Source organism: Dendrobates tinctorius, unplaced genomic scaffold, assembly GCF_039654945.1.
Source record: "Dendrobates tinctorius isolate UK_male_01 unplaced genomic scaffold, ASM3965494v1 ptg000196l, whole genome shotgun sequence".
Lineage (NCBI taxonomy): Eukaryota > Metazoa > Chordata > Amphibia > Anura > Dendrobatidae > Dendrobates > Dendrobates tinctorius.
The window spans coordinates 20729681-20757018 of NW_027361863.1; the positions used below are offsets into that span (position 1 = coordinate 20729681).

Sequence of the window (27338 nt, forward strand, 5' to 3'; positions counted from 1 at the left end):
TGGCTATACGCAACATTCTTATTCTAACTTTACTTTCTTACAGTCGACACCTGACACACTGCTGTAAAGCTGGCAGCGCTGTTCAGGCACCATGTATTTCCTTCAGGAAATGCCCATCTAGTTTTGTATTTGCCGTTAAATGTTGTTGGGCGATTGCACTATGACAACAGTTCTCGGGCATGAGCAGTGCGCGCTGTCCGGGAACTGCCATCAGGTTATCGCGTCTGCATGTTGCGTAGGCCCCAGCCCCACAGCGAATACTTCATAACACACCGCGGGGCGGGATCTGGGGACGCAGAACCACGCAGGCGCCAAAGCTTGATGGCAGCTCCCGGGCAGCGCGCACTGCGCATGCCTAAGAATTGTTGTTACATCGCAGGCGCCCGCCGGCATGTAACGGCAAATACAAAAGGAGGCGGTGCAGGGACGCAGTAGAGGGGGGTTGATGGACAGCTGGGAGGCAGCTTAACAGAGGGACACGCCATACCTCTGTGACAGAATGCAGGTATGAGGAGCTATTTATAAAAGTCTATATTTTGGCATTACTGAGGGTCAGAAACAGAAGAGCCACCTTCACAGAATGCGGCCTTAGTGCTGATGAAGGCGGCTCTTTTAGTGAAAAACAACCTGGGGGGGGGGGGGTGACAGGTTCCCTTTAAATGCCTACATAGGGGAATAAATCATTTTTGCCATTTGGTTTCATTACATATTTTGCACCATTTTGCTGTTGCAGGACTTTTTTGTGTGACTGCACTTTCAGCTTTGCTGTGGGCATACAGCTCTGGCAAAAATTAAGAGACCACTGCAAAATGTTCAGTTTCTCTGATTTTTCTCTTTATATTTTTGAGTAAAGTGTAAATTGCTCTTTTATTCTATAAACTTCTGACAACATGTCTCCGAATTTCCAAGCAAAAAACTTTGTTTTTTTTCTGACAAAGAAAAATGGTCAAAATTAAAAAAAAAAAAAAAACCCAGTGCTTTCAGACCTCAAATAATGCTAAGAAACAAGTTCAGAATCATTTAGAACCAACAATACTAATGTTTTACCTCAGGAAGAGTTCAGAAATCAATATTTTGTGGAATAACCATGATTGTTAATCACGGCTTTCCTGTGTCTTGGCAGCTTTCCACCAGTCTGTCACACTGCTTTTGGGTGACCTTATGCCACTCCTGGTACAACAATGTCAGCAGTTCTTCTTTGTCTGATGGCTTGTGACTATCCTTCTTCCTCTTGATTATATTCCAGAGGTTCTCAGTGGGGTTCAGGTCTGGAGATCGGGCTGGTCATGACAGGGATTTGATGTGGTGGTCTCTTAATTTTTGCCAGAGCTGTACATCAGCTTAGAGGAGCTCAGAAAAAGAGATAAAAGAGTTGAAACCTTCCTGTCAGAATGAGCTCACTGATAGATTCTCAGTTGACTCATTCTCGATCCACACAGGCTACGGAAGGCAAACGGGGGAATGTGTTTATTTTATAAAATGAACAAATAATGTGTAAAAAAAACCAATAAGAAATAAAATTCTATTTGCATTTTACATCACTGTAATCGAAAGACCCAGACAATAAAAGTCACATTATTTTACGCCACGTGGTAAACAGCAGTAATTTAAAAAATATATATATATATTTCTATTCCCACAATGTCTCTTTAAAAAAAAGTGACTGTGTGCATTATAAGAAACCCAGAATGACGTCATAGAGAGATCCAACACGGCCGGCAAAGAAAGCGACACCGAGGGAAAAAAAGGAAGGTCTGCCTCCTGGAATGGGACAAAGGGGGGAAAATGTGTCCACTAAGGAGCGTGTGAAGGGGTTCATGGCCCCAGCACCTGGGAACAGGGACCCTCCTCCACCACACACCTCCTCCCTCCACCACATACCACCCTCTCCTCACACCTCCACCACATACCTCCTCCTCACACCTCCACCACATACGTCCACCACATTCCTCCACCACATACCCCCTCCTCACACCTCCTCCACCACACACCTCCTCTTCATACCTCCACCATACACCTCAACCACATTCCTCCTCACACCTCCGATACATCCTACTCACACCTCCACCACATACCCCCTCCTCACAACATCTCCTCATACCTCCACCACACACCTCCACCACACACCTCCACCACACACCTCCACATTCCTCCACCGATACCTCCTCCTCCCACTTCCACCACATACCTCCTCCTCACACCTCCACCACACACCTCCACCACACACCTCATACCTCCTCACGCCACCACATACCTCCTCCTCACACCTCCACCACATACCTTCTCCTCACACCTCCACCACACACCTCCACCACATACACCCTCCACCACATTCCTCCTCACACCTCCACCACATACCCCCTCCTCACACCTCCTCCACCACATACCTCCACCACATTCCTCCTGACACCTCCACCGATACCTCCACCACACACCTCCAACACACACCTCCTCCTCACACCTCCACCACATACCTCCTCCACATACCTCCTCCTCACACCTCCACCACATACCCCCTCCTCATACCTCCACCACACACCTCCACCACACACCTCCACCACACACCTCCACCACACACCTCCACCACACACCCCCACCACACACCTCCACCACATTCCTCCTCACACCTCCACCACATACCCGCTCCTCACACCTTCTCCTCACACCTCCACCTCACACCTCCTCCTCTTCATACCTCCTCCACATACCTCCTCCTCACACCTCCACCACACACCTCCACCACATACCTTCTCCTCACACCTCCACCACATACCTCCTCCTCACACCTCCACCACATACCTCCTCCTCACACCTCCTCCTACCTCCACCACATACCTCCTCCTCATACCTCCACCACATACCTCCTCCTCACATCTCCACCACATACCTCGTCCTCACACCTCCACCACATACCCCCTCCTCATACCTCCACCACACACCTCCACCTCACACCTCCTCCACCACATACCCTCTGCTCACACCTCCACCTCCCCACCTCCACCACATACCCCCTCCTCACACCTCCACCACCTCACACCTCCTCCTCCCCACCTCCACCACATACCCCCTCCTCCTCATACCTCCACCACATACCCCCTCCTCCTCATACCTCCACCACATACCCCCTCCTCACACCTCCACCACATACCCCCTCCTCACACCTCCACCACAAACCCCCTCCTCCTCACACCTCCACCACAAACCTCCTCCTCCTCACACCTCCACCACTTACCTCCTCCTCCTCACACCTCCACCACATACCCCCTCCTCCTCATACCTCCACCACATACCTCCTCACACCTCCACCACATACCACCTCCTCTTCACACCTCCACCACATACTTCCTCCTCACACCTCCACCACATACCCCCTCCTCCTCACACCTCCACCACATACCCCCTCCTCCTCACACCTCCACCACATACCCCCTCCTCCTCACACCTCCACCACATGCCCCCTCCTCCACACACCTCCACCACATACCCCCTCCTCACACCTCCACCACCTACCTCTTCCTCATACCTCCACCACATACCTCCTGCTCCTCATACCTCCACCACATACCCCCTCCTCACACCATCACCTACCTCCTCTTCACACCTCCACCACATACCTCCCCTTCACACCTCCACCACATACCCCCTCCTCTTCACACCTCCACCACATACCCCCTCCTCTTCACACCTCCACCACATACCTCCTCCTCACACCATCACCTACCTCCTCTTCACACCTCCACCACATACCTCCTCCTCATACCTCCACCACATACCCCCTCCTCACACCGCCATCACCTACCTCCTCTTCACACCATCACCTACCTCCTCCTACCTCCACCACATACCCCCTCCTCCTCACACCTCCACCACATACCTCCTCTTCACACCTCCACCACATGCCCCCTCCTCCTCATACCTCCACCACATGCCCCCTCCTCCACACACCTCCACCACATACCCCCTCCTCACACCTCCACCACCTACCTCTTCCTCATACCTCCACCACATACCTCCTGCTCCTCATACCTCCACCACATACCCCCTCCTCACACCATCACCTACCTCCTCTTCACACCTCCACCACATACCTCCCCTTCACACCTCCACCACATACCCCCTCCTCTTCACACCTCCACCACATACCCCCTCCTCTTCACACCTCCACCACATACCTCCTCCTCACACCATCACCTACCTCCTCTTCACACCTCCACCACATACCTCCTCCTCATACCTCCATCACCTACCTCCTCTTCACACCATCACCTACCTCCTCTTCACACCTCCACCACATACCTCCTCCTCATACCTCCACCACATACCCCCTCCTCTTCACACCGCCATCACCTACCTCCTCCTCACACCTCCACCACATACCTCCTCCTCACACCGCCATCACCTACCTCCTCTTCACACCTCCACCACATACCCCCTCCTCACACCGCCATCACCTACCTCCTCCTCACACCTCCACCACATACCCCCTCCTCTTCACACCTCCACCACATACCCCCTCCTCATACCTCCACCACATACCCCCTCCTCACACCGCCATCACCTACCTCCTCCTCATACCTCCACCACATAACTCCTCCTCTTCACACCTCCACCACATACCCCCTCCTCTTCACACCTCCACCACATACCTCCTCCTCACACCATCACCTACCTCCTCTTCACACCTCCACCACATACCTCCTCCTCATACCTCCACCACATACCTCCTCCTCCTCACACCGCCATCACCTACCTCCTCCTCACACCTCCACCACATACCTCTTTCTCCTGCAGAGCCGCGCTCGGGGTGATGGCTTACAGGACCTGCAGTGACGTCGCCATGGGTGGGCGGAGTCAGGAGATCACATGACCGGGCGCTCAGGGTATAGAAGCGGCGGTGTGCCCTGGACGAGCTGAAGATTATTAGTGGGATCAGAAAGTGTTAATCCTGTGTGTGCTGTGGAGCAGAGCGGTGTGTGCTGTGGAGCAGAGCGGTGTGTGCTGTGGAGCAGAGCGGTGTGTGCTGTGGAGCAGAGCGGTGTGTGCTGTGGAGCAGAGCGGTGTGTGCTGTGGCTGCTGCAGAGCGGTGTGTGCTGTGGAGCAGAGCGGTGTGTGCTGTGGAGCAGAGCGGTGTGTGCTGTGGCTGCTGCAGAGCGGTGTGTGCTGTGGAGCAGAGCGGTGTGTGCTGTGGCTGGAGCAGAGCGGTGTGCGCTGCTGTCTGACGGGTCGTTGTTTCCGGCAGGTCTTCTGTAGCTGCCCGTTGGCCGCTCTTGTGTGGCGCCGGCTGTTTCCTTGGGTGACATTATAAAGTGCACCGACACCCGCGCGGCCTTCCTCCTCTCTGTTATCAGGGAGACGCTGAACTCCACAGTCTCCGCCTCATTCCCAGGACGTTCTGGTGTGGCGGGATCTCAGCTCTGACATTAATGTCTTTCTTTTGCTCCTATGAAGGAGAAGAACCTGCGCAGTATAGAAGTGACGCTCCGCAGTCACTCACCCATGTGCAGGGGCGGAACTAGAACTGATTGGGCCCCATAGCAGACTTTTAAACAAAAGACGCGCCCTCTGACCGATAATGCAGACTAGAGCTGGCTGAGTGGCATTAACTAAGCTGAGACAGTGAGGGCCTCCTGCCTTCCTCCGCGCAGACCGACCTCCAGGAACTACATTTCCCAGAGGTCCATGCAGCAGGCAGCGCGGCAGACAGCTAATAGACAGCGAGGGCTCAGGGAAGGGGCGGGACTAGTCTGAAGCAATACACTGGCTGCAGGCAGGGCGGCGGGCCCACTATGTGCTCCGCTCCGCACAGCAGGCACAGAAATGCTGCGAAATCATAGTGTACGTTTTTTTCCACCGGGGCCCCAGATCCCCTATACTACACGCATCGGGCCGGCGGGCCCCCAAGACAGCGTTGGCCACAGCACCCGCCGGAGCGCCGCAGTAATGTACCGTATATACTCGTGTATAAGCCGACCCCCCCTAATTTTGTCACAAAAAACTGGGAAAACTTACTGACTCGCGTATAAGTCTAGGGTGGAAAATGCTGAAGCTACTGGTAAATTTCAAAAATAAAATGGGCCCCATAAGAAGCTCCATACAAAAATATGCCTAATAATGCTGCACAGTGAATAATGGTGGCCCTATAACATGCTCCATAATAACATATGCCCCATATAATGCTGCAGTGATTGGTGGCCCCTTATAATGCTGCAGTGATTGGTGGCCCCTTATAATGCTGCAGTGATTGGTGGCCCCTTATAATGCTGCACAGTGATTGGTGGCCCCTTATAATGCTGCACAGTGATTGGTGGCCCCTTATAATGCTGCAGTGATTGGTGGCCCCTTATAATGCTGCAGTGATTGGTGGCCCCTTGTAATGCTGCACGGTCATTAGTGGCCCCTTGTAATGCTGCTGCTGCCTCAAAGAAAAAAAAAACCTATATACTCACCTCGTCTCAGCCGCAGCTGCTCCTCAGCGTTGCCGGCCCTGCACAGTGACTGTTCAGGCAGAGGGCGCCTGCTAACTAGGTCATGGCGCCCTCTGACCTGATCGTCACTGCCAGAGGAAGCAAGACAGCAGAGCGATTCGCAGCGGTGAAACGGGGGACAGGTGAATATGGCTCCTTCCGTTATACTCACCTCTCCTAGCATGTCTCTTGCAGCCCCCCCGTGCTTATTCCATCTCAGCGCTGCTCTTCCTGCTTTCAGTGTCCACGTGGTGCCACTCATTACATATGCGCATATGTAATGAGCGGCCGCTGAAAGCAGGAAGAACAGTGCTGAGAAGATGGAATAAGCGGGGGGGGCTGCAAGAGACATGCAGGAGAGGTATGTACTTAATTGTAGCGCTGATCGGAGTCGGTGACCCGGGCCCCTATATAGGCCAGGCCCCAAAGCAACCGCTTCAGCTACTACCCCGGTAGTTACGCCACTGTCCATGTGGCTCGTTACGTATTAAAGACCATAGGAATGAGCCAAGAGGACGCTGCTCGCACGGTGTCTATGCAGAGCCCCCGAGAGGACAGTGTGAGTGACGTCCCCTTGGTAAAACCCAGAAAAATTAGCACTAAAAAGGCCCGTATCTCTGGAACCAGATGGTGGATATGTAAAAGGCTTGTCCCATAAACAAAGTTTTGGAATAAAAGTAATTTCCACAATTGGGTGTTAAAAAAAAAACACGTTCCTGTGCTGAGATAATTTTATAACTGTGCCCCTGCTGTGTAATGGCGTCCCTGACCGTACAGGAACATGGCCTGATCTTTCCACATCTCCTGGGCAGGGGAGGACACAGAAGGTAGTGATTAAAATGTACTTTGTTCGTGAGAAAATCCCTTTAACCCCTTAACGACCGCCCATACGCCTTCTAACGGCGGCAGTTAAGGGTTCTTATTCCTCAGCGCTGCTTTTTAACGGTGCTGAGAAATAAGCGTATAGTGCCCCCCAGTGTTGGAAAATCTCGTCGGTTTTTACCGTCCCCAGTGTTACTGTCCCCGTTATTCACCAAAAGACAGCGACCACAAAAAAAAGTCCAATTTCCCTTTTATTTCTGTCTCCTCTGATATGATCTAGCATACCAGAGGAGAGAGAAATGGGGTCCCCCGAGACCCCATACCTACGGCCCTCGGCATCGTCTTCCGAGAAGAAAATCAGTAGGAGACTTTTCCTATTGGTTCATGTTGATCACGGTGATAGACCCTATCACAGTGATCAAAATAAAAAAAAATTGTAAATCAAACCCCCTGTATCATCCCCTTATGTAAAAATAATATAATTAAAAAGGTATTTCCATTAGGGTTGTGTTGGTGTTACGGTTGTGGTGTTGGGGTTACAGTGGTGTTGGAGTGAGGGTTAGGTTTGTGGTTAGTGTTATGGTTAGGGTTGGGATTAGTGTTAGGGGTGTGTTATGGTTAGGGTTGGGATTAGTGTTAGGGTTGTGGTTAGGGTTATGGTTAAGGTTGGGATTAGGGGTAGGGGTGTGTTGGGGTTAGGGTTGTGGTTAGGGTTGGGATTAGGGTTAGGGGTGTGCTATGGTTAGGGTTGGGATTAGTGTTAGGGTTGTGGTTAGGGTTATGGTTGGGGTTAGGGGTGTGTTATGGTTAGGGTTGGGATTAGTGTTAGGGTTGTGGTTAGGGTTATGGTTAAGGTTGGGATTAGGGGTAGGGGTGTGTTGGGGTTAGGGTTGTGGTTATGGTTAGGGTTGGGATTAGGGTTAGGGGTGTGTTATAGTTAGGGTTGGGATTAGTGTTAGGGTTGTGGTTAGGGTTATGGTTAAGGTTGGGATTAGGGGTAGGGGTGTGTTGGGGTTAGGGTTGGGATTAGGGTTAGGGGTGTGCTATGGTTAGGGTTGGGATTAGTGTTAGGGTTGTGGTTAGGGTTATGGTTGGGGTTAGGGGTGTGTTATGGTTAGGGTTGGGATTAGTGTTAGGGTTGTGGTTAGGGTTATGGTTAAGGTTGGGATTAGGGGTAGGGGTGTGTTGGGGTTAGGGTTGTGGTTATGGTTAGGGTTGGGATTAGGGTTAGGGGTGTGTTATAGTTAGGGTTGGGATTAGTGTTAGGGTTGTGGTTAGGGTTATGGTTAAGGTTGGGATTAGTGGTAGGGGTGTGTTGGGGTTAGGGTTGTGGTTATGGTTAGGGTTGGGATTAGGGTTAGGGGTGTGTTAGGGTTGGGATTAGTGTTAGGGTTGTGGTTAAGGTTGGGATTAGGGGTAGGGGTGTGTTGGGGTTAGGATTGTGGATAGGGTTATGGTTAGGGTTGGGATTAGGGTTAGGGGTATGTTGGAGTTAGAATTGGGGAGTTCCACCATTTATGTACATCAGGTGGTCTCCAAACGCGACATGGTGCCATCATTGATTCCAGTCAATTTTGAGTTCAAAAAGTCAAACGGTGCTCCCTCCCTTCTGAGCCCTGCCATGCGCCCACACAGTGGTTTTCCCCCACATACGGGGTATCGCTGTACTCAGGAGAAATTGCCCAACAAATATTGTGGTCCATTTTCTCCTGATACCCTTGTCAAAATAAAAAAGTTGGGTCTGAAGTAAATTTTTTTGTGAAAAAAGTAAAATGTTCATTTTTTCCCTCCACATAGCTTTAGTTCTCGTGAAGCACCTGAAGGGTTAATAAACTTCTTGAATGTGGTTTTGCGCACCTTGAGGGGTACAGTTTTTCGAATGGTGTCACTTTGGGGTATTTTCTGTTATACTGACCCCCCCAAACTCACTTCAAATGTGAGGTGGTCCCTAAAAAGATGGTGTTGTAAAAATGAGAAATCGCTGGTCAACTTTTAACCCTTATAACTTCCTAACAAAAAAAACATTATGTTCCAAAATTGTGTTGATGTAAATTTGACGTGTGGGAAATGTTATTTACTAACTATTTTGTGTGACATGTTTTTCTGATTTAAGGGCACAAAAATTACAAGTTTGAAAATGGCAACATTTCCAAAATTTTTGCCAAATTTCCGTTTTCTTCATAAATAAACGCACGTTATATCGAAGAAAGTTTACCACTAACATGAAGTACAATATGTCACGAAAAAACAGTCTCAGAATCAGTGGGATTTGTTGAAGCGTTCTAGACCTATTACTTCATAAAGGGACAGTGGTCAGAATCGTAAAAATTGGCCCGGTCATTAAATACCAAATTGGCTCTGTCACTAAGGGGTTAAGAAAAAACGGAATACTCAATGGAGTAACGGGTATAAAATGAGAGCAAAAGCTGGAAACTTCTGACCTGGTTACAGATCCTCTTTAAGACCCTCAAGTTTTCCCTCTCCTGGTACACTTTTCTCCTTACTCTCAGATAGCTATCTCAATAAATTCCGCTGCCCTCAATAAATATAGTAGGGAAATTATTGGCTGTACAAATTTAGGAGAATGGTAGTAATTTCCTTTTACCAGTCACAAGGCTGTAACCTCTGCGTCTGGACAGGTGAAATGCAATAAAATAACATCCAAAGAATAAATAACACAAGGGGATATATTAGGCTACTCCTCCTCCTGTTCCCTGCTTGTTCGGTCCTACTGCAGCGTTCAGTGTGTTTTCTAGTCTGGTCCTTCCTGTTACTGACCCGGCTCATTTACCCATTCTGTCTGACCTCGGACGATCTGACTATGCCTTTGTCTCGCCTGTCTGTTCTTTGCATACCTTCTCTGACCCATGTTTCAGCTGCTGCAGGTCCATGGACTACCCTGGAGGGACACCTGGCGACTACCTGTGGCCAAACCTATCCTCACCACCAGAGGCTTTAGTGATTACCAGGTAGTAGCTTAGTCATGGCTCCCCAGGGTAAGCCCGGCCCACCGTCGTCACAAAGACAAGGTTCCTCCACCATAAGAACTATTGATCGACTACCGAGCTGTGATGAGCAACATCTTGGAGAGAGGGGTTAAGGATCACAATTCCAGAGGACACTTAAGAAACACTGAGTTGGTCTACAAGCAGAGATTTCACATACTGCGTTCAAAAAGCAACATATGTGAATATCATTGCAGTGGAGTGAAGCAGGGCAAAACAGAAAAGAGAAGCAAAATCAGGGATTTTTACAAGGTATTTAACTCATTTTTTAAGCAAGTGACAGGCCACCTTTAACAAATATAGACATCTTGAGTATGAAGAAAGACCTTGATGAGAAGCACGCTCTGACCATAGAAAGTCTCACCTCTGTTTCAATTGTAAAGCAAGTTTACGCAAACGAATAAAAGAACTCCGGTGCTATCATTCATATTGTCATGATCCAGCGTAGATCTGACAGATTAAATGGATAAGTGAACTTTTTTTTCCTTTGGCTAGGTGCCAAAGTGATGTGATTGCCCCCGGTGGCCATTAGAATTATTACACGTGGTGTCGTTCATTCTAAGTTGTGGTGGTGAGTGGTAGTGCACTTTAGTTTCTTTGGTTTAGTGCACGTAATTATAAATCAGGTGTGAGGCTCTTTAAAAGAGTTCAGGTTTGTTCAATCACTGTTGGTGATATTGTGTGTTCGTCATTTGGGAAGCAAGCCTGGGTGATGAAGGAGCTGAATATGAGTCCTGTGCAGCCCAGCCAGAGGGGACGAGTGGCAGCTATGTGGTCTGCAGGAAGGGCTGGCATGGCGTGGAGGAGTTGCAGTTTATGGTGCCGGCAGGAAGTGCTTGCATGGCTTGGTGGAGTGGCGACTATGGAGAGAGTTGCACTCAGCATGCGGGACTTGGTTGCTGAGAGCTGGACTCAAGCATGCTTGACTTTTTGGGCGGGAGCTGAACTCATCTTTGGGACTCTGTTACTGGACTTCTGCATTTGGTGGTGGACTCTGCTCCAAGGCTGCACTATGGTGAAGGATCCAGTTATGGTGATGGATCTGGGTGGAGAAGATGCACGCAGGTGGTGGGCTCTGTTGCTAGGAGCGTACGCAACAGAGCAAAGCTAAGTGGTGTTCCCCCTGTATTGTCATTTTCCCTCGTGTGTTTAGTGCAGTGGTGGGATTAGTTTCCGCACCGCCAATTCCCTAGTGAGGGTTTAGGGTCCTGTGCGTCACCTGGTGCGGAACCGGCATAGGGAACGTTAGGAGTGCAGGGTCACTGGCTCAGGGGAGTGCAGGAGGTCTCCACTTCCCTATTGCAGGGCCCACCATTGTTAATGTTACCCAGGTTCCCCTTTATTATTTAAAGTCGCCTTACTGGAGGCGGGGTTTCCAGACTATTTTATATATACGTGTAATACCTAAATTCGCTAGTTGGAGGCGGTGTATCCAGCTGCACGTCCTATTTAAATTCGCCCAACTGGAGGCGGTGTATCCAGGGTCACATGTGTCATATGGGTTCGCCTTGCGGTACTCGCTGCGTCCAGAAACACATGACCGTGACACATATGTTGTTGTTTTTTCAATTTATTTTGTTTTATTTGTTTTTTTCAATTCTATTACCTGCCCACATTTTGCTTTCATAGCCTCATTTTTTGCTCTTAAGTCACTGATTTTCATTTGGCTGGGAGATAGAGGGACGACCCTCCTATCACCCCTTACAATGGAAGAGTAGACTGTGTTGAATCCTGTGAACAGTGTCTTCTACAACTCACGATTAACGTGTTCAGCCGCACATCCATAATGCTCTATAGAATGGGTAGATTTCCTTCTTCCCAATGTCGTAGATTCCTGAATATGGCCCCCGATTCGTTGCATCTAATAACGTCCTATCCTGACGTTTGCACCACTGAAATACACAGCCCTTATTGTGGGGTGGTTGATCTCCGATTCCTGTTGAATCTTCCATACTTGTATATTGCTACATGAGGCTCTTCTTATAATGGATGGACAGGAGACTTCCTTTTCTAAACCAGAAATTCCAGAATATCTCAAATCTTTGGTGTGATGTTCCCTTCACTATTGACATTCGCGTTTTCCTTTTTTTTGCCTTGCCGTATTCATTAACATTTTGTGCTGAACAACCTTCAAAACGTTGCACATGGTTCATTAATTACCATATTTTTCAGACTGTAAGACACTTTTTCACCCAAATTTAGGGGTGGAAATGGGGGTGTGTCTTATAGTCTGAATATAGCTTAGGCCTCTTTCACACTTCAGCTTTTTGCATCAGTCATAATGCGCCAAAAGGACGGATGGCGGATCCGTTGTAGAACTGATGACAACGGATGCCACCCGTCCGTTTTTTTTGACGGATCCGACAAATGAAGATTTTTAAAGGAATCGCAGCCTGGAAAAGGAGAGAGAGAGAGAGAGAATTTTTTTTTGTCCGGCACCTAGAAAGAATTTCGAGTTAAAACAGTGTCTGGAGGATCCGCCAGAGAAAAAAACGTTGCAAGCTCCGTTTTGAAATCTTTGAGGATGGTGACGGACAGCAACTTTTGGCGGATCCGCAAAAAAAACGGATGCAACGGACGGCAATCCGTCACAATCCGCCAATAATGGAAGTCAATGGGAGAAAAAGCGGATCCTCAAAAAAAATGCGGATCCGTTTTTTTCAAAACCTGGCGGATTGTGACTGATGGTAAAAAACTGAAGTGTGAAAGAGGCCTTAGGCCTCTTTCACACTTCAGTTTTTTGCCATCAGTCAAAATCCGCCAAAATTTGAAATTGGCGGATCCGCTTTTTCTTGTTGCGGATCCGCCATTTTCCCCATTGGGATACATTAGTGGCGGATTTTGACGGATGGTCGTCCGTTGCGTCCGATATTCGGCGGATCCGCAAAATTCTTTGCGGATTCTGTCTGAGGGGGACGGAGCATGTAACGTTTTTTTTCGTCGTCAAAATGGCGGATGACGGCGGATCCGCCGTCATCCGCCATGCGGTAGAATGGGCTCCTATGGGCGGCGGATCCGCAGGGATCCGTGATTTTGCGGAATCCGCCGGCAGGATCCGCAAAATCGGACTGCGCATGCCCAGAAAAAAAGATACTTTTCCAGACAGTCCCAAAACTATATAAGATGGGCTAATTGGGCCCAGACATGCAGTAGCAGCCAGACAGCAAGCCAGCCAGACACCAAGCAAGCCATCCACCCACCCAGCCTGCCAGACCACCCACCCAGCCTGCCAGACCACCCACCAAGCCTGCAGCCACACAGCTATCAAGAGGCCTGCCAGTACCAGCTTTACCAAGTGTGAGTATACCTATGACATTTCTGTGTATGGCCTGCTAGTGTGTAGCCTGTGTGTGTGTGTGTGTGTGTGTGGTCTGCGAGTGTTGCATGTCTGTTTTTTTTTATATTTTTTTTTTCTGTTGCTTGTGTACTGCATTTTATTTTCATACAACTGTAATTATATTGTATTTTTTATGCTGTGATTGCTGCGATTGAGTGGTGTATGGTATGTGGTTTAATTGGGCCCAGACAATCCGGCACCAGCAACACTGAAGACGCCAAGCAAGATATCAGACTGCAGCCTGATAGAAGATTGAACTAGAGCTATAAAACCTGTCTGCACAGCTGCAAGTCTACCACCTGCAAGACCCCTGGAGCGTGTGTGCGTGTGTGTGTGTTGCATTTTTTTTTTTTTTTCCATCTTTTTTTTCTGTTGCATGTGTACTGCATGTTATTTTCATACAACTTTAATATTGTATTTCTTGCTGTGATTGTGTGGTGTAAGGCCGGTTTCATATTTGCACTTTATAGCGCAGTGATAACCTGCACACGTCCGCCACTAATCCCCGTCCCATCTGGTCATCACCGCCTACTAGCACACATGGACGCTTGCGATCTGCACACCCTATCTTTAGTATGGGGTGCGCAGATTGCAAGCGTTCATGTGCGCTAGTAGGTGGGGATTAGTGGCGGATGTGTGCAGGAAATAGCTGCGCTATAAAGTGCAAATGTGAAACCGGCCTAAATGGTATTGTATGTGGTTTGGGCCCAGACATCTGGCAACAGCCACACTGAAGACACCGAACCAGACATCAAACACCAGCCTGACTGATAGAATTTCAAACTCCGCTGCAAATCTTCCACCTGCAAGACACCTGGAGTGTGTAGCCTGGCTGTGTGTTATGCGTGTTTCTGTTTTTTTTTTTTTTTAAATATTTTAATTTTGTAATGTATCTGTTGTAAATTTGCGTTTTTTTATTTTTCATGTATTGTGGTATTTAAAATAAAGAGCAGAGTAGCTCCTATTTTTTGTAAAAAAAAATAAAAAAAAAAAATAAATTGTTTTGAAAAAATCTCCTTTGTATCATTTTAAAAAAGGTAAAATTAAGTTACCATAAAGGTAATTAAAATTTTTTGGTATACAAGTGTGGTTAAAGGTGAGATTGCAACATACCATGAAAAAAATGGGTATACACAGCTGAGTTTCAGGGAATTCAAAACCATGCAAACACAGTGGGTATACACAGAAATTAAACACCTTCAATCACTGGTTACATACTCTGTTGAGAGTTTCAGGGAATGCAAACACTGGTATACACAGCAATTACACACTACACGCCTTCAATCACTGGTTACATACTCTGTTGAGAGTTTCAGGGAATGCAAACACTGGTATACACAGCAATTACACACTACACGCCTTCAATCACTGGTTACACTCTCGGTGAGAGTTTCAGGGAATGCAAACTGGTATACACAGCAATTACACACCTTCAATTACTGGTTACACTCAGTTACAAAACACAAAGAAAGTGGGTTTACACAAAATTTTACACACCTTCAATCACTGGTTACACTCTGAGATAAGGGAATGTAGACATGCAAACACTTAAAATTGCGTATAATTAGTTTCAGGGAATTTCACATACAAAATGTTTTTTTTTTGTTTTTTTTTAAACTTTCATATCATTTTCTTTCAGTTCACACAATGAAGCACCACCATACAAGTAGACACGGCCAGGCCAACCGCAGCAGAGATTCAGACCGCAGCAGGGATCAACAACGCAGCGAACATGACCGGTCAGACCGCAGCAGAAACAACCCTGACCGCAGCAGAGAGGAACAGCCACACCGCAGCGTACAGGCAACCATTAGTTTCCCTGTAAGTATAAAGACCTGAAAACATTATTATGATCCTTTGTATAGTAGCTTAACAAGTGTCTTTATACTTGCAGATCACTTCAAGCACTAACGGCAATGCCGCAGCAGAAAGGGTCGCAGCAGAGAGAGCAGCAGCAGAGAGGGCCAGCCAGGCTGCAGCAGAGACGGCCAGCCAGACCGCAACAGAGACTGCCAGCCAGGCCGAAGCAGAGACTGCCAGCCAAAAACTGTTTTCCCTGTAAGTATAAAAGCCTGAAAGCTTATTATGATACTTTGTATAGTAGCTTAACAAGTGTGTTTATACTTGCAGATCAGTTCAGGAAGCAACGCAGCTGCCCCAAGCCGTAATGTCTTCTCCTGAAAGCTCCCCCTCACATCATCAGCGAGCTGTGTTTTTTTATTTAAAATAATTTTTTTGTGGTTAAAAACACTATCCTATTATGTTTTAACAGGAAGCTGATTCAGAGGAGCTTCCAGGAGGAGACGTGCAGGGTGGAGAGACACACGGAGGGGGTGCGCAGATTGTAAGTTTAGCACATACACAGATACATAATGCTACACCCAACACAAACATTCATCACAGTGCACACACCATAACTACGCATCCATCCAAACATTTTTTTTTTTTCTCCCACAGTCTTCAGAATCCAGTGCCCGCACTAGAGTGACTCCCAGGACATCCCAGGGTCATCAAGGTGATGCCTCTGGTGGTCGGCAAACGGTAAGTAACCCTATTTTGATAATTGTTTAAATGAACATCATGTGTTTGAATATAATGTAATTTTTTGCTTTTTGTCTTGTTTTTTATCTTCACAGGTTTCACAGCGTGCTCCCCGCAGACATCAGGAGGAGGGTGTCATTATTGATACTGATGACCTCATCCATGAGGTGGAAATCCGGGAGCCGCTGTGGAACATGGCAAACCGTCTTCATGCCGACCAACCAACCACCCGACGGCTCTGGGATGAAGTCTGTTCTTCAGTTATTGACAACTGGGAGGAACTCAATGCAAGGGCCAGGGATTTTGTGCGTAAGTATTACAACTTCAGTAACTTATATTTCCAGCATGTGAAGTGTGTTGAATACTAAACCTTTTTTTTTTTTTGCTTTACAGGTGACAGGGTTATCACACGGTGGCGGTCACTCCGGGATCGCTTCAAGAGGGACTACAACAAAGAGATTCAGACCCCGAGTGGATCGTCGGGAGGACGCCGGGGACCCCAGTACAAAAACTACAAAGCCCTGGCGTTCCTGCGATCTACAATGGCGTGCAGAAGGTAAATATTCCCCAAACAATTCCTGTAGTAGAAATGTTTAACCAATTTTTTTTTCAGCAGACTTAAATTAAATATCAATATTTTTAATATACATTTTTTTCTTCTTTTTTTTTAAGCACCATCTGCAGCACTCAGGAGTCTGCATCAGAGTTGCGTCCCTCTGGAGTGATCCCTAGTGAGACCGCCCCCGGTGACCACATCGAGGTATCCGACCCCTCTGTACCTACCCTCTTGTCTGATCCCTCTATCCCCTCCACCAGCACTGGAGCAGCAGGGCAGACTTCATCACATGAAGCTGCTGGTGACGACTTGTTCCCTGTTCCCCACCCCTCAGACACTGCCGCAACATCTCGACCAACTTTTGGTTCTGGCCGGCAGCGTCTGAGGAGTCAGGAAAGGCTGACCTTGTCTGACTGTTTGAGTCTAAACTCAACTGTTCAACACGGTTTCCAAACTTATGGAGAACGGTTATCTTCTGGGTTGACCATGATCAATCAAAGTATCATGGAACTCAGAAGATACATGGAACAGATGAGTTTAGAATCAAACCAGACACCGAGACATACCTTTTTCAATCTGTTGTCCGGCAAATGGAAGGTTTAAGTACTCACCAGCAGATGCGTGTGACGCAAGCCTGTCAGAATGCTCTAGTGGAAGTGCTTGCTGAAGCATCTCTTCCTCCCCCTGTCCATCCTCCCCCTGTCCATCCTTCCACAGTCCATCCTCCCCGTCTATCCTTCCACAGTCCATCCTTCCCCCGTCCATCCTTCCACCACCATCCATCACACAGCCGTCCCTCCTCCTACCACTCCCTCTCCTTTCTCTAGTTCCCCATTCCATTCTTCCCAGTACCTACCTTCCCCATTGCATTATACCCCAATGCCCTCGCCATACCCACCCCCACATACACCTTCAATGTACCCACAAACCTCGTCTGTCCATCCACTCCCGTCCCAACCACATGTGTTAAACCCCCCTTCCACTTCTGGTCCTCACCAACTCCCTCCCCAGTCCCCTACCCCCCCCCCTCGATGTGGTCAACCCTGTTAACCCCCCCTCCAATACTATCTCCACCCAACATTATCATAGTTTGTAATTTTTCTGTTGTAATATACCAAAAAAAAAATTAAAAAAAGGTAATATACCAAAAAAAATTAAAAAAAAGTGTATTATACCAAAAAAAAGTTACCAAAAAGGTAATATACCAAAAAAAGTTACAAAAAAAGTTAAGAAAAAAATACAGTTAATACAAATTGTCAGAAATAAACTGTTTTTTTTTCAAAAAACTTTATTGTGATGTTTATTTTTTGCTTCTTTATTCAAATTACACCAGTGGTGTAAAAGGTAAACACAACACTTGGTAACACAACACTTGTTAACACAACACACGGTAATATTTCACAGTACACCGGTGGTGTACAAGGTACCAAAAAACACTTGGTAGCACAACATTTGATAACCAACACTTGTGAACATTTCAAAGTGTAAAACGCTTGGTACACAACACTTGGTAACTTTACGCTTGGTACCCAACAATTGGTAACACTGCAAAGTGTAAAACTAACCAAATCACATGGTAAAACACAATGCTTGTGCAAAGCAAACACTTGGTAAAATTTCAGATAAAAAAAAAAAAAAAATTACTCACAATTGGTATGAAGAAAATTATATCATGTCATCTTGCCAGTCCACTTGTCCCTCTGGTGTAACAAAATAATCTGCAAAGGTATCCCTAATTCTTGCCACTGAACCAGTACTCCGAAAAGTTTGCTGCTCATAATCCCACAAGGTGGTTTCATACACATTTTTATCGATGGAAACTGGTTCCTTTGAAAGGACAAAATTGTGCAGGATTACACAGGCCTTTACCACCTCATCCACAGTCTCTGTTTTCATTTTCATGGCCGTTAACAGGACTCTCCATTTGGCAGTTAAAATTCCAAACGCGCACTCCACCACTCTGCGCGCTCTGGTTAACCGATAGTTATAGATTCTTTTCTGGTGTGTTAATCCACGACTACCATATGGCTTCAGTAGGTGTTTTGAAAGTTGAAAAGCATCGTCGCCAACGCACCCAAAAGGCATTGGTGGGCCTGTTGTTCCAGGGAGTGGTCTTGGAGGTGGGAAGTTAAAATTGTCTCCATACAAGCGACGGCCCATGGTGGAAATCTTGAACACCTGAGAGTCATTAGAACGACCGTATGCACCAATGTCCACGGCAATGAATTTGCAGTTTGCATCCGAAATGGCCATAAGCACAATAGAAAAGTTTTTTTTATAGTTGTAAAACTGTGAACCAGATCCCATAGGTTTCACAATCCTGATATGCTTGCCATCCACGGCACCGATGCAGTTTGGAAACTGGCAGATTTCTTGAAACTTCTCTGCAATCTCCAGCCAACTCTCCTGTGTTGGCTCTGGGATGTATTCCTCCTGTAGAGAATCCCATAATGCCCGGCAGGTCTGTTGTACAATTCCAGCAATAGTGGAAATCCCAATCCGGAACTGGAAATGGAGGGAGGTGAAGGATTCTCCAGTTGCCAGGAATCTTAAAAAAAGGGAAAAAAAGTAAAATTAATACAAACTACAAGCCATAACATAACAATAAAAGCCTGCAGAATCTGAAACATTTTAAAAGGTAGATAACTTACCGAAGGGTCACCATCAAACGCTCCGCCGGTGATATAGAAAACCGCATGTAGGTGTCCCTTCTCCGGATTTGTTCTCCAACACGATCCACCAATATCTCAAAGAATTCCATCCGCATGCGCACGTAGTTGAAGAACTTGTCCGGATTCTCCCTCAATTCCAGGTACAGTGTGGAAAAAACGCCACGGGTGAACCTCTGCGCATTAATGGGATGAATCCACTGGCGCCGTCTCCTCATACGCAGGATTCGCAGTCTTCTTTTCTCTCTCGATAGCAATAATTGCCAACCGATTCAAGTGAAGATCCAATTCCACACAGAAGCTGTCAATACTCGCAATAACTCCTTCCAGACTCGCACTAACTCCTTCTATCGCTGCCACTAGCTCTAAAACCTTTCAAAGAAATTGTATCACAACACCCTAGATATATTTCTCCCTAGTTTCCAGCATCCAATCACATTTGAGAGCATTTTCCAAGAGCCAATCATATTTGGGAGCATCCCATTTTGGAGGAGTGGAAAAACGGATCCGCAAGAAAACGGATCCAACGGATGCAAACTGATGGAACGGATCCGTTTTGTTGAGGATCCGCAGTAAAATCGGTATGGCGGATCCTCAACAAAACAGATCCGTTCCATCAGTTTGCATCCGTTTTGTTTCCATTTTTTGCGGATCCGCCATTTTCAAATTTTGGCGGATTTTGACTGATGGCAAAAAACTGAAGTGTGAAAGAGGCCTTACCGGGGGGGCAGCAGTGGCAGGAGTCGGGCGATACTGCGGACGATGCTGCAGGCCCTGAGCTGGAAGGAGGGGGTGGGCTGTGTGCACGGCGGTGCAAGGGCTTTGCCAACATTCTGTAAAAGCCCCTTCACTTCCATGGTTTCAATGCTGTGGGCTCATAGAAAATGGCTGCTGGAGACGGCGCATGAGCAGATTAAGATCTTTGCTTCCAAGATTGAAGTCTGCGCATGCGCTGCCTCTGGCAGCCAATTTTCCCGAACCTCACCTCATTGAAACCATGAAAGTGCAGGCTTTCACAAAATGTCAGCGGAGCCCCAGCAGCACCAAACACCCTGCAGTGTCGCACCTACGAACACCTCCTAGGACCCCGCTTAACCACTGGTGCGCCCCCCCTACATAAGGTGAGCTGAATTCAGACTGTAAGATGGACCCCTATTTGACCCATTCAATTTTTTATCCCTATTCTCATCCTGAAAATTTAGGTTGCGTCTTATAGTCCAAAAAATACAGTATGCTCTTTATTTTTGTGTTTTACCTTGTTTGCATCTTTTACGAGCACACAGTCGTATCTTCTGCTAAAATGTCACAAAGCCGTGTGATAATTTCAGGCGTACACCAATTGCTCCAGTGGTGGCCTAGACTGCGTTTGGGCAAAAGTGTTGTGACTTTTTAAAAAGTAGCAATTGAAGAATCGGCCACAAAAGTCTCGGGGATCCAAAACCACATCCACAACATATAAAAAAAAGGGGAAGACATAAAATAGACTTCAATAAAAACACAAATTAAAAGAAGAATTTGGTGCAAATCAAAAACTGCTATGGGCACCAAAAACTTGACCAAAAGAAAGCAGTAAGGAAATGGGCTACAAATTTCTACCAGCTCTCCCTCACCTTGACAATCACCTGACACCTAAAAAATTAAAGGGAGACAGAGCCAAACAAGACATGTTTTATTAATATACGTTTTGATACTAGTAAAGGTTTTAATAAGACTTTTGCTATCGATTGGTAACAAGGTATGAGACAGTTATATACCATGTATTAATGCCAGATGTTTTATGTCCATGTTATACACAGCGGTATTATCTGGATTCTATTTCCTTTTTAGATAGAGGTTCATTGATAATTACATTTTTTTCAATCATCCTTTTGTTCTCTAAATCTCTTTTTCTTGTATGCAAAAATAAAGAGAAAATGGCAACATCCCTTTAGGAATTTTTGATGCTTACAATGAAAAACATTTCCCACATTGTGAAAACAAAAAAAGTGTCTTTTACTCTGGGTGACTTTTCTCATGTATAAAAAATGAAATTTCTGGTTAAAACATAATTTTCATCATTACAGCTTCTCCTCTTTGTGACTTTTTTCGTGTTTAACAAGATTTGATTGATCTGTAAAACATTTCCCACATTCTGAACATAAGTGTGGCTTCACTCCTGTGTGACCTCTCTCATGTTTAGTAAGATTTGATTTCCTTGAAAAATATTTCCCACATTCTAAGCATGAATACGGCTTCTCCCCTGTGTGAATTCTTTTATGCTTCACAAGACTTGACTGATACGCAAAAGATTTCTTACATTCTGAGCAAGAGTATGGCTTCACTCCTGTGTGAGTCCTTTGATGTACAACTAGATTTGATGTCTGGCTGAAACATTTCCCACATTCTGAACATGAAAAAGGCTTCTCCCCTAAGTGACTTCTTTGATGTTTTCTAAGATTGGATTGATTTGAAAAACATTTTTCGCATTCTGAACAGGAATATGGCTTTGCCCCTGTGTGAATTCTCTGATGCATTTCAAAATTTGATTTCTGGTGGAAAGATTTCCCACAATTTGAACATGAATATGGCTTCTCCCCTGTGTGAACTCTCTTATGCTTAATAAGACTTGATTTATAGCTATAACATTTCCCACATTCCAAGCACATAAACGGCTTTTCTTCTTTGTGACATATTTGAAGTTCAACACCACTTCTGTAAATTTCTTTTTCCCCAATAATCTGCGGTAGATGAGAGGAAACAAACTGTTTGAAAGGATCAGATGATTGATATTGGCTGTGAAGGGCTGAGGCTTTATCTGGACTGATGGAACATCCTTCTTGTGCATCTCGTGTGATACCAGAATCATCATCTTTAAAATTTGAAGATATTCGATGTTCTTTTGAGCTCCTGGTGATGTCATCTGCACAGAATAAAAAATATTTTTATCATTTTTAAATAAAATTACTATATAATTTTAAGTGTTTTTTTTGGACTTAAAGGGAATCTGTCACCTGGTTTTGGCGGGCTAGTTAAATGAGGTCGGTCCGGTCCGATGGGCGGTGTTTCGGATCTTTGCCGCCTCACCATCCTTGGCCGCCGTCCGCAGTTTTTTCATCAATAGGAGTAGGTGTCCGCCATCTTTCGCGCGTGCGCTAAGCATTCTTGGCTCGCGCAGTATGCTTTGCCCTACTGCGGGCAAAGCCTTACTGCGCATGCGCCGGTTAACTAAGCCTTGGAAGTATTTTGCTGTGTTCCGGGGCCTAGTTAACCGGCGCGTGCACAGTAAGGTTTGGGCAAAGCATAGCCAAGAATGCTTAGCGCACACGCGAAAGATGGCGGACACCTACTCCTATTCATGAAAAACTGCGGAAGGCGGCCAAGGATGGGGAGGCAGCAAAGATCCAAAACACTGCCCATCGGACCGGACCGACCTCATTTAACTAGCCCGCCTTAATAAGTCGATTTTTTTCCTGTAAGATTAAGTTCTCAGGGTGAGTTTTGATGTGTTTTGGACTAGGCGTAGTTTCGCTTAGCAAAATATGGCAATGTTTTATACTTGCAGCAAAGTGGACAGGATCTCTCATGCTCACCGTGCCTTTTTTTCCCGCTGTAAAAGCTGAACTTCGGTGCGTGTTTGTAATCCACAACATCATTTCTCTTGTGAGTACATTGAGTTTTATATGCAGATTTTCCCCACAGTCTCGCATTGGATTCGGAAAATCCGCAGGTAGAGAAAACTTAATCAAAGTTTTGTCAGAGCCAAATAGCAGGAAGTATCAAAAACAAAGCAGCTTTATATATAAAACATGACATACCAAAAAAAGAGACAAAAACTGCGGGATCAAAAATGTAATAAAACAATGAAAAAAATTGATGCAGAAATGCTGCAACATCAAAAACTCACCTAACACTCATTGTGGGAAGGAAGCCTCACACTGCAGGTGTCAGGCTATGTGCACACGGTGCGGATTCTGCTGCAGATTCGCAGCAGAACTGCAGGTGATGTACAGTAGCATTATAGGCTATGTAAAACAAAATCCGCAGTGCACATGCTGCATTAGGCACTGGTCGGCGCAGCATCAAAAGGACGCATGCGCCGCCAAACGCATACCTGTGCTCGGCCTGCGTCCCCAGTGCTAAAGATAGGGGACGCAGGACGCATGCAGCATCATGCGTCCGTAGGCGGAGCTATCGGCGGAGGTGTGGCAGGGGCGGGGCTTAGCCGCGGCCGTGCGCAGCCCGACGCTGCGCCCGTAAACGCTAATGTGAAACTAGCCTAAGTCATTCATAGTGAGCATTTTCATTCAGCAATCTTAAGGCTATGTGCACACGTCCAGAATTCCCACGGGAATTCCGCAATTCTATGCCGCGAGAAATCCGCATGCGTAATTCCCGCGTATTTCCCGTGTTTTAACTAGCGATTTGCAAGCGTAATTATCTTGCAGAATTTTAGCGTTTTCCAAGTGATCTGTAGCAACGCTTGGAAAACTGATTGCCAGGTTGGTCACACTCGTCAAACATAGTGTATGACGAGTGTGACCAACTTGTTACTATTGAGGCCGCCTATGCAGCATCAGTAGTTAAAAGATATAAAGTCAAAAAAATTTTAAAAATTTAAAAATCGTGTTATTCTCACCTTCCGGCGTCCCCCGCAGCGTTCCCAGGCCTCAGCGATTCTCCCGCCAAGTCCCGTTCCCAGTAATGCCTTGCAACAATGACCTTTGATGACGTAGCAGTCTCGCGAAACTGTAGCGGTCTCTCGAGACCGCTACGTAATCTAAGGTCATTGTCGCAAGGCATCACTGGGAACGGGAGTTGCCGGGAGCATCGCTGAGGCCTGGGAACGCTGCGGGGGACGCCGGAAGGTGAGAATAACACAATTTTTATTTATTTTAATTCATTTTTTTTACAGGGATATGGTACCCAGAGCCCAGAGGAGAATCTCCTCTCCTCCACACCGTGGATACTATCTGCACATTTTCCACTTACTTTGCGCATGGTGGGCACAGCCACATGCGGAAAGTAAGCAGAACAATGCATTCCTATGTGTGCGGAATTCCCGCGATTCCGCACAAAGAATGAGCATGCTGCGTATTTTTCCGCAACGCGATTTTGCCGTGGAAAAATACGCAGCATTAGCACAGCATGTGCGGAATGTCATTGAATACAATGGGTTGCTTATATTATGCATTTTCACCATGTTTGCGCGCCGAAAAAATGCGGCAAAAACGCATAAAATACACAGGAATTCTGGACGTGTGCACATAGATTAAAAGCCAATATTGACCCTTTAACGGGGCGTGTATGGAAGCTGACAGGAGCAGACACGCGGAGGAGAGCTCCCCTACAATCCACCGAATATCTGCTCCATCCAGCCCTCTAAGAAGACCTGCGGACATCTGTTAGCTACAGTAAACTGTTGTGAGTTCATTTTCCCCTTCATTACTGAGGCCCGAGGAACTCCCATTTCTGGTAAAGAAAGGTAGTGAGCCTGATTGTCAAACACCTGAGGCTGATGATTGTGACTGGCTGAGTGGAGTTACGGACTGGATATAATGCTGCCGACGCCCTTCTGCCCTGCGGGTGATTTCTCTGTGGGATCCTTGGAGACCAGTCTGAATTCCTGCTCCTCCAAAGCTAAGTTTGCTGCTCGGCCTTTTGCTTTTGTGCTTTGACTTTGTTTTTGCTTTGTTTTTCTGGATTTCTGCCATTCCCTGCTGGGGTGTGCTGAATTCATTTAGCTCTGTCTTCTGAAAATACCTGAGTGCTGTTTCAGTTTTTGAAGCCTAGCTGCTTCAGGGCCTTTTTCATATCAGCTGGTTGGCTTATGTCTTTGATAGGGTTTTGGCAGATTGCAGACAGCAGCCTTCCTGTCCTTTCCTATCTAGGTAGTTTTGGGGCCCCGTCTTTGCTCAGTCTATCTTTCTGTCTGTGTTAGTATTTTCATCTTGCTTCACCGTCATTATACGTTGGGGGCTGCCTATTGCTTTGGGGTCTGCTCTGGGGCAGTTTAGATTTCCCCTTTCTTTCTTTAGGCCTATGTATTTCTCCGGCTGTGATCGAGGGGTCTAGGGCATCGTTGGAACCCCCCACGGCTACTGCTAGTTGGGTTGATAGGTTCAGGGTTCTGCAATCTGATAGTTGCCAACTTCTCTGGTTTTCTGGACTTAGCTTGTATTTCTGCTTTTGCCTCCTACGGTGACTTTTTCATAACAGAATCACCAGCCATACCGCAGATCCTAGGGTACTCAATAGCAGGAAAGAATTGTAAAAAAAAAAAAAAAAAAGTGTATATTTTTTCCTCTATATCTCTGAGGCCGTAGGGGGAAATTTTTTTTTCTCTCAATGGAGATAAAGCAATTGTCTGATCGTGTGAAGCAGCTCGCTGCGGAAGTGCGGGGAATTTCCGCCTACCTTGCTCATTCACATGCTGCTGAACCAAAGATTCCTACACCTGAAGTATTTTTTGGGGATCTGTCTAAATTTTTGAATTTCAAAAATAATTGTAAATTTTTTTTTGCCTTGAATCCTGACTCGTCGGGGAGCTCCGCGCAGCAGGTTGAAATTGTCATCTCTTTGCTGCGTGGCGATCCCCAGGATTGGGCGTTTTCTTTGAAACCAGATGATCCTATTCTGACTAATGTGAACGCATTCTTTCAAGCTTTGGGGTTGTTGTATGACGAACCTAGTGCCATTGATCAGGCTGAAAAGACCCTGCTGGCACTGAGCCAGGGTCGTGATTCTGCAGAATTGTACTGTCAAAAATTCCGAAAGTGGGCAGTACTTACTACCTGGAATGATAATGCCTTGGCTGCTCTCTTTCGGAAGGGGTTGTCAGAAGCCGTAAAAGATACTATGGTGGGATTTCCTGTTCCCTCTGGTCTTGACGATTCTATGTCATTAGCCATTCAGGTTGATCGGCGTTTGCGCGAACGCAAAGCTGCATGAGAGGTGTTGCCACCTGTTAAACAAATGTCTGAACCTATGCAATGTGATAGAGTTTTTTCCAGAGAGCAGCGTCAGGAGTTCAGAAGGCGTAATAAGTTGTGTTTTTTCTGTGGAGATGCCTCGCATATTATTTCTGTCTGTCCCAAACGAGAGAAACGCTTTGCACACACGTTTTCTGTTGGGGGTGTTCAACCTAAGTTTCTTCTGGCTATTACTCTGATCTGCTCCCTGTCCACATTTTCCGCCAAGGCGTTTGTGGATTCGGGAGCAGCCCTAAACCTAATGGACTTGGATTTTGCTAAACGTTGTGGATTTCCGATGACACCTCTGCAGACGCCTATCCCTTTGAGGGGAATTGATGCTACTCCTTTGGCTAAAAATAAACCCCAGTTTTGGACCCAGGTGGTAATGCGGGTCTCCCCAGACCATCAAGAAAATTGCAGATTTCTGGTGTTGCATAATCTGCATGACACTGTTGTTCTGGGGTTTCCCTGGTTACAGATTCATAATCCAGTTTTGGATTGGAAATCTGTGTCTGTGGTGAGTTGGGGTTGTCGGTGTGCCTTTAGTGAGGCTCCGGTGTTTTCCACCTCTCCTCAGTCGCATGATGTTCCTGATTATTTGGCGGACTTTTATGATGTATTTAGTGAGAATGAGTCTGCGTCTCTGCCTCCTCATAGGAGTTATGACTGTGCAATTGAACTGAGCCCGGGGTGTAAATTTCCCAAGGGTCGGCTCTTCAATTTATCTGTACCCGAGCACGAGGCTATGCGATCCTATATTAAGGAGGCGTTGGAGAAGGGTCATATTAGACCATCCTCGTCACCCTTGGGTGCCGGTTTTTTTTTTTGTAGCCAAAAAGGATGGATCATTAAGACCTTGTATTGATTATCGTGCCCTCACCAAAATTACTGTTAAATATCAGTATCCGTTACCCCTGATTTCTGATCTATTCTCCAGAGTTAAAGGTGCTTGCTGGTTTACCAAGCTTGACCTCAGGGGGGCGTATAATCTTAT

General features: G+C 46.5%; 1 protein-coding gene across 1 annotated transcript in view; it reads right to left on the minus strand.

The window, feature by feature from the left end:
* The window catches only part of LOC141056098 (uncharacterized), a 61115-nt gene that overhangs the window by 22072 nt on the left and 11705 nt on the right, over window positions 1–27338 (minus strand). Inside the window, exons 6-9 of the mRNA XM_073552753.1 lie at window positions 21456–22293; window positions 21005–21023; window positions 20650–20689; window positions 4777–4811 (exon numbers count right to left, since the gene is read on the minus strand). Of these exons, the coding sequence (XP_073408854.1) occupies window positions 4777–4811; window positions 20650–20689; window positions 21005–21023; window positions 21456–22293 (932 nt within the window). The remainder of the gene's footprint in view (window positions 1–4776; window positions 4812–20649; window positions 20690–21004; window positions 21024–21455; window positions 22294–27338) is intronic.